This window comes from Akebia trifoliata, unplaced genomic scaffold (genome assembly GCF_017979445.1).
Source record: "Akebia trifoliata isolate Shusen 1 unplaced genomic scaffold, ASM1797944v1 Contig01215, whole genome shotgun sequence".
Taxonomy (NCBI): Eukaryota; Viridiplantae; Streptophyta; class Magnoliopsida; order Ranunculales; family Lardizabalaceae; genus Akebia; species Akebia trifoliata.
The window spans coordinates 1-8395 of record NW_028237601.1 but is presented as its reverse complement, the minus strand read 5'-3'; the positions used below and the strand labels follow the sequence as shown (position 1 = coordinate 8395).

Below are 8395 nucleotides of genomic sequence, written 5' to 3'. Positions count from 1 at the left end.
AGTTTGAAAACGATGATCCGTTTGATCTTTTGAAGCTTTAAAACTTAAAATAAAAATAAGTTCCAAAAGGAAAGTTTCCAAGACTGATGTAAGGAACAAGTTGAGCAAAAAAAAAATATATTTTTTTTTTATTTAATTAATTTTTTTTTTTAATAAATTTTTTTTTTTAATAAAAATTTTTTTGTGCTCATTTTGAGGCACATTGCCTCTGGTTTTTGGCTTGGGCCAAAATTTTTTCCCTTTTTTATGCTTTTCTTTCCTACTCATTTTGTATCGCGACGAGACGTCAAACGGAAATGATAGCGTAAACGATAGTAAATGAGCTCAAAAACCGATTCTGACTTGTCAAAATGTTTTTGACTTTATCACATTTGGTAGAAAATTTTGTTCTACCCCAAATCGATATGCACTAATAGCTAATCGGAGATCGGACGAGAAAGTTATGATCATTTTAAGTTCGACTGTCCATTCGGCCAAAAAAGAAGAAAAACGACTTTTTTTTTATTTTTTTATTTTTTTTTTTATTTTTTTATTTTTTTATACACATTTTGAGGCACATTGCCTCTGGTTTTTGGCTTGGGCCAAAAAACAAAATTTTTTTTTTTTCATTTGTTTGATGATACGCATGCTTAAAATGACATAATCGGAGAAATAAAGTGAAAATCGGATTTTTTGTTTTTTTTTTTTTCAAGCGAGTAAATAAATAAATGAAACCTACCTAAAAAATAAATACAACAAACACAACAAGTATTGTTAGCTTGCAAAAATAAAATAAAAATAAAAATTGAAACCTTTCCTTTTTTTTACCAAAATAACCGAGTTGACACGAGGGTGGAGCCTTTACTCCCCAGTGGAGTCGCCAAGCTGTAGACACGGGATTTCGTCATTACGACGGCCATATCTACTATGATTTGGAGTCGCCACCATTCATATTGTAAGTGGGTGTGAATGGTCACCCGATGTGCATTTTTGAAAAAGTGACATTTTGGCATTTTAGTGACTCACGTGGATAAGGTACGGATCAAATCTTAAGATCCGGGGTAAGCGGCTCGGTTGGAGAAAAAGGAAGGTGTTAGGCACCCTTTTCTCCCCACTAAATAGTGGTAACCTCAACTCAACTCGGTCATTTGATTAAAAAAAATACGAAAAATGATGTGTCACGTGTTGTGCATTTGTACCCTAGATAGGGGTTCATTTTCGGCTTGATCATAGGGTCATTCCATTGATGGAAATGACCCTTATAGACCTTTAGCCTTGGGGTCCATTCATCCTAAAAAATAAAATGAAGGGGAGAGAGGTGATAGAAGAGGGAGGAGGAGAGGATGTAGAAGAGAGAGGGGGGGTTGCCTTGAACCCACCTTGTATCTTCTTTCTTCTTTTCTTCTTCTTCTTTGAGTCTTCTTGAGTCCTTAGTATTTTAAGCAAATACAACTCTTTTTTTTTTGTTGAAGGAGTAAAGAAGAGATGATGAGTATGTGATTTTTTTTTATGAGACTTGGGGAGGATTAGTGTGAGGGAATTGATGAGGATTTTCTTAGTGAGAGGGGTGATAGTTGTTAGTAGAGAGAGAGTTGGGGAGAAACTTTGTAGTGAAAGTTGGGGGCCATTTTTGGGAAGAGGAGGAGGGTATTTATAGATGTTTAGGAGTTATTTTAGGGATATAATGGGGTGAAGTGAAGAAAATGGGTAGAATGGTTATGAGTTTGAGAGAGAAGTGGGTGTAATTTAGAGGAGATTGGAGGGTATTTAGGTAAGGGGGGTTAAATGGGTGAGTTTTGACCCAAATGGTTTGGATTCTACCCAACCCATTTGGGTGGAGTGTTTGGTGAGGTAAGTTTAAGATGGTGGTTGAGATTAAATGGTGTTTGATTTAAGAGAATGAAGGATTTAAAGAGGTGGTTGATGATATTTTGGGAGGATGAAGGAGATGATGCCATGTGTTAAAGTGGGTGGAAATGAAGGGTTGGGATAGGTTGATGGGAGAGGTTGAGTGTTTGACTTGAGAGGATGGTGTAGGTTTAGGTTGTAGATGTAGGTTTTGTAGGGAATGATGAGGGTAGATTAGGAGAGGTATAGGTTAGGGGTATGGGTAGATGTGTTTGATTTGAGAGAAAAGGTGATGGGTTGATGTGTGGGTAGATGGGATTTAAAGCAAATTAATGGGGTAGGTAGTTGGGTGAGGGAGGTGAGATGGGGTGATGACATGTGTCATCTTTTGATGATAAAAGAGTGATTGGTTGATGTGGGTTGTGGTTTATGGGTTAGGGTTGTGGGTTGGATAATGAATTGGATATGGTTAATGATTTGTGGGCTTTGTAGTGTTGGGCTTGGGTTTTAGAAATGGTTTTTACGAATACGGAGGCGGAGCGGTGATAGTAGAGGAGGGTAGGCATCTCAAGTCTCACCTTTTTAATTTTTAATTTTTTTAGATTTTTGCAATCATTAATTTGATCAAAAATGCCACGTGTTGGCGAATCGGGCTTTTTAGGCCCGTTGGTGAAGTTTATCGAAAATTTGACGTTTTTTATTTTGGAAGCGGAGCGGTGAATGTTGGGAAAGCGTAAGGTTGGCCGAGTCCTTTTGGTGGCCTCCTAAACCATTGAGAGGTCTTAGGGGCCTCGGTTTGGTCAAAATGTTATTTTTCAACGACTTGGGCCCTTAAGGCCCGTTGACACATTTATTTGGAAAATCTGTATTTTTGGGCCTTTTCGAGAAGTGGCCCGTTCAAATTGAGGTGTCTACATCTTCAATTGTGCTTCATTAGCCTCATTTACATCCGCCACTCTTTCCAACCCAAATATTTTTAGATCCCCTTCGAGGTGGTCGAGATCTTTTAATTCTCCAATTTTGCATCCATCTCCTACCACATCATTAACAATGAACTTGGACAATGTTCGAAGGGAGCTTAACCTACCAATTCCTTGAGGCAAGTAGCTTAGTTCATCAGTTTCTTCAATTTCAAGATGCCTCATGTTAATCATTTTCCCAATCCCTTGAGGTAGTTTACATAGCCTCCTACAACCGTTAAGATCCAATGTCTGCAAATTATACAATCTGCACATTGTTTCAGGCAATTCCTTCAAATTTGCTCCAGACAAGTTCAAGTATCTAAGATGTATCAACTTCTCAACCTCATTTGGCAGTTCTTTTAGATCCCAATTGCTCAAAGATAGTACTCTAAGACATGTCACTTGACAAATCAAATCAGGAAGAGCTGGAAAGGATAATGGTGCCCTTGCAAGTTCGTCGATGTAGAGAGTACGTAGATTCTTTGCCTTGTAAATGGAAGTTAAATCCATAAACCCTGTAGCGCCTAAATGGCGGACCGTCTTGCTGAATTCTGTGTTTATACCATCCATGATAAAGCATTCAGTCTTCATAAGAAATTGGGCAAAATCATGAATAAGATCATGCATCTTGTAGTAAATTATATTTTCATCATCATCTGTTTTCATGTTTTGGAAAAATGAGCACATCAGTAGTTCATTGAAATATTCAACGCCCACTACTTCCAATTCTCTTCTTCCCGTGGAGTTAAGAAGACCTTGCGCCATCCACAACTGGATTAACCCATCCTTTCCTATCTCCTGATCTTTTGGAAAGATAGCGCAATATGTGAAACAACGTTTTATATTTGAGGGCAATGCATAATAACTCAACAGTAGAGCAGGCAAAGCACCTTTTTCAACCTCTTGTAATTCCCATACATCACTTTCCAAGACTTGTTCCCACTCTCGTTTGGTTCTTTTGAAGAGCATGAGAATTCCTAAAGTCTTCACAAAAAGAGGCACACCCCTGCACTTTTTTGTGATTTTGTTACTGATATCTTCCAATTTCTCACAATCTTCTTTGCACCTTCCCTTGAAAGCAATACGTTTAAACAATATCCAACATTCCTCCTCAGACAATTGGCCCAGATCATGAGTGTAGGCCGAACCCATCATTAATGCTACTTTCTCACTGCGCGTAGTAACGACAATTCTGCTCCCTTGTGCACCACCCTTGAGAGCAAGCTTCAACTGACTCCAGTCGGCGTGATTCTCGGTCCACACGTCATCCAGCACGAGTAGAAGCCGCTTTCCCATGACAGATCTACATAATTCTTGATGTAAATCTTGCCATTCAATGTTGTTAGAGACTTTCTGATCACTAGCAGCTTTAATAATCGCTTTGGCAAGCCTTGTTAAATCGAAAGGGTCAGATACACACACCCACATTGTCATCTTAAAATGCTTCTTCACCTTATCATCATTGAAGACCATTTGGGCAAGAGTAGTCTTCCCAATTCCCCCAATTCCACGTATAGAGATGACAACAGGAAGAACATTAGGAGTTTCTTGTTGACTACTCTCGCTCAACAACTTGCTTAGTATAATATCTTTGTCTTGGTCACGACCGCATGCATCTAATGCATCAATCATAGAAGCTGGAATTGGTCTTTCTCCTTTGCAATCACATCTAGTTTGCTCATTATTTCTTTTATCTTATGGCCGATGTCACGACGCAAAGAAACTTGACTGAAGCAATTCCAATTGCAATTGCAAAGAGAGAACAAATAGGAGCATACCTTCTCTAATACGCCAACTCCCTCGATTTCCGATCTGAGAATTTCAGTGCTCCATTCATCTAACACATCTTCCAGGTCGTAGGCCAAGTCTTTGAGATTTTGTAACCAAATCTTCACCGTTTCCTCTTTTACTTGTTTCTTCTCTGCATCTATGAGTACGGCTTGAATAGATTTGAGTGTAGAAGTAAACTTTTCAACTTCTTGAGGGGTACCCAACACCAGTCTCACCTCTTCAAGGACGAAAGATCCCAATTGCTGCGAAACAGTGGAAACGAGTGCATGCTCCATACTTGGAAATGAGAGAGAAGGTTGAGGCAAATTGATGAAGATGAAGCAAGCAATGAGGATGAAGGGTGAAGATGAACAGAACAACAATGAAAGATTAGAATCCCAATTCCACTGTTTTGTGCAGTTATAGGCTGCTGGCTTATGATGCCTTTTTTTGACTTTTATAACTATATTTGTATTATTTTTAGTAAAGCTGTCATCATTTTCTTCTTTCTTTCTTGAGGATTGTCATTGGCACTCCAAATCTTACTTATCAAATCTTAATTAAAAATAAAAGATTTTTCCCAAAAACATGCACAACTTTTATCCAAATTCCAATTTCAATATCCTGTTCATTTTAATTTCAAAAAATCATGTATTTGAGTGAATTTTTCACTAAAATAATTAATAAATTCACTCGTATAACCATAAATTCATAAATATTAAAATTGACAAATTCGTAAATTCGTAAAAATTATAAAAATAACAAATGCATATGTTGGGACTTAAAATTTTCAACACACGAAATAGATATTCACTTTTCTTATTTTTCGTAGTTTTTATTTTTATTTTTAGGATTTAAGATTTTATTTTAAGTCTAATCATAATTGTAATAACTACTAAAATTATGAATGTTTGTTATAATGTTTTATATAATATTGAGAAATAATTTGAGGCAAACTTCTCTTACATTTGAATGGTGAGTTTTAATCATTAATTACGGTATGATAAATAACTTTAGAAATTGGGCTGTAATAAGAAAGAGTTGGGGTGCCACTAGTGCAGTTTTTCCTCTTTAGTTTTTTAATTTTTTAATTTTTGAGAGTAAGGTTTACTCTCTGTACGAGATAAGTAAATTTTGATTTAAGAGATTTACCGGGCAGACCTATCTGTAGAAATTTTATTACAAAAACTCCCTTAGTTAGTAAGTTTGCTACTTAAACAAATCTTACTTTATTCATCATGCTACCATGACTAACTTAATAAGATTTTAAATCTTACTAATGATCGTTGGGTTCATCTAGATTATCAAATCGGCAATCCAACAACAAGGCTTTTTAGATTTTATGGAAAAACTCAGACTAAAAATAAAAAAAATAAAAAACCATTTAAGCTTGATTGTAGATATTTAAAATTGAGGCTTTCATACTATTAAATTTAAAATTAAGAACAACCGTGAAAATTAAAATTGATGGTTTCCATGATCCATAACCAAAACCTTCTAAATTTCATTGAAAACTCAAATCCAAAGATATTAAAATCAATTTTCTTTTTGAGCTCAATCCAACATTTTGAAATTGGATAACTACCGATCTTTCACCTAACTCCCAAACTTAAAAATAAAATTTAATGGTGATGCTTTTTTCCTTTTTTTAATGTTGTTGACTTTACTTTATTTAACACGACTAGTCTTACTAAGTTAGTAATACTAAAAGGTCGTTGAGCTCAACTATTGCTGTTTTGAAAGTTATGTGCTAAGCTTATGAACCAAAGGCATGATGCCATGTAATATTAAATGAGCAAAAGTGATTGGTCTCTCAGAGAAGATTTAAGAGTACTTTAAATACTTTATTTTTAGTAACTTTTCAATACACAAGACGTCGTACCATTTATTCACAACTTAACAAAAAACTTTCAAACCATTAAATCTTTGTTCGGCTCACCTCATGATGTCAAGAAAACTTGATCCAATCCTTGGGGTTCGTAGAGAAAAAATTTCTATGAACTTTAAAAATAAAACTATTTTTTACCATTGAATTTTAATTTTAAATTTTGAAGTCAAGTGAAAGTTTCGCTGTCCATTTTTAAAATCTTGGATCAAACCTTAAAAAAAAGATTTTTTTTTCATTTTTTTTTTCTTTTGTATTTGAATTTTTCAATGAAATTTAGAGAGCTGTGTAGTTGGATCACTAATGTGATAATCCATTTGAGCAAAACAACTTTTATTAAGACTTAAAATATGTACTAAGTTAATAAGGAAAAAGGTTCTCCACTTTATTTTCTTTTGCTTTTTTTTCTTGTTCGAATAATATTCAACTGACTAAAAACGACATTCAACTGACGTTGACTTTGCAAAGAATCATATATAGATTTTTGAGAGATTTATAAGATGAACCTATCTGTTTTTATTAGGGAAAATTACCTGAAGGACCTGGCAAAAGGATTTTTTTCTATTTAGTCCCCCAGTTGTAATGCTTCTCTTAATAGTCCATTTAGGGCTTCGCTTGTTGTACCATCAATGGCGACAAATATTATTTGGATGCCTTCAGAAAAGGAAAAGAAAGAATCGATGAACTACGTCACTTTAGAAATATGATGTAAAGATTAGGAACCATCTGATGCACCATCTTTAGAAATCCATGTAAAAGTGATCAAATAGTCCATTAATTAGTTTAATGTTTCTTTATATATATATATATATATATATAAACAATTTAACCTAAGTTGAAGATGTGGGTGAAAAGGTAAAAAAATTTACCCAAATGGTGAAGATGAAATCTTCGAGAAAAAAAAATAGGGATATTTTGCTAAAGGTTGAAGATGGGGGTATTTTTGGCATTTTTCACTAGTCGATAAGAGAAAACCAAGGTCAAGGGGTGCACGTCATCTGTTTGAAAACGTAAGTTTATATCTCAAATATTCTTCAAAACTAAGAGACCCATTGCCTAAATCATAATGTTTCAAAAAATTAAACATTTACAATAACAGTAAAAATCATGACTTGGTAATTATTTTGGAACATGTACTGTCCCAATAATTTCACGATCTCTCACCCCATGAGTTGGTAAATTTCTTCATGTTATATAAAAAAAATTAGAAAAATCTAATTGATTCAGCTGAGATTTTTCATGTGAGGGAGAATCTCACTTTAGCTTAGTTGATAACTTCTATGGGTGATGCTGATGATACCATAGACCTTTGTTGAATTCCCGCCATAACCAAGTTATTGATCTCATTAAAAACATGCTTACTTATTAATAAAAATTACATAGGTTGGTTAAGATACTTTATATGTAATAGTGGATTTATTTTTGTTTTGTTCTCTTTGTATAATGTTGTATGTGTGTACATTAAGGAAGACATCTCAAATACCACACATGGATTACATTTGCATTTATATGTGCATATCCACTAATCAACAAATGATAAATTGTCATCCCATTCAATCCGATTGGGATGCCTTGGCTTTGAACATGTCTCATGATTTTGTGCAGACTTTCTATAATTCGCTGCATTTGATAATATATTTGATTGTTGGATTAAGACTAAATCATGAAGAAAGGTGCATGTTAAGCAAATTGTTCTTGGTTTGATTGAAAATCCCAGTCATTAACATCAACGGCTTCAACAACTCTTATTTCGTCAAAATGCTTGTACGCACGTATCAACACTCTAATACACCATTCCAACTAAACCTTTATTTAAAAATCAAAGTAGTGAATTATTGGTTAATTTAATTTTTGATTGACAACCATAAAGAGAGACTTCCATTGTGATTTCCTTAGTATAATTTTTAAGGGTGAAGATTAATGAAAGACCATCTTTGACGGCCTCAGCCCA

The 8395-nt window shown here is 34.7% G+C and overlaps 2 protein-coding genes across 2 annotated transcripts; both read right to left on the bottom strand.

Moving 5' to 3' along the window:
* Positions 1–2738: 2738 nt before the first annotated feature.
* On the bottom strand, positions 2739–4421 carry LOC147380616 (disease resistance protein RGA2-like). The gene has a single exon (XM_086431452.1). It carries the CDS (start codon positions 4419–4421, stop codon positions 2739–2741), a length of 1683 nt encoding a protein of 560 aa, XP_086287578.1.
* LOC147380615 (putative disease resistance protein RGA4) lies at positions 4418–4855 on the bottom strand. The gene has a single exon (XM_086431454.1). The coding sequence runs from the start codon at positions 4853–4855 to the stop codon at positions 4418–4420; it is 438 nt and encodes a 145-aa protein (XP_086287580.1).
* Positions 4856–8395: the final 3540 nt, after the last annotated feature.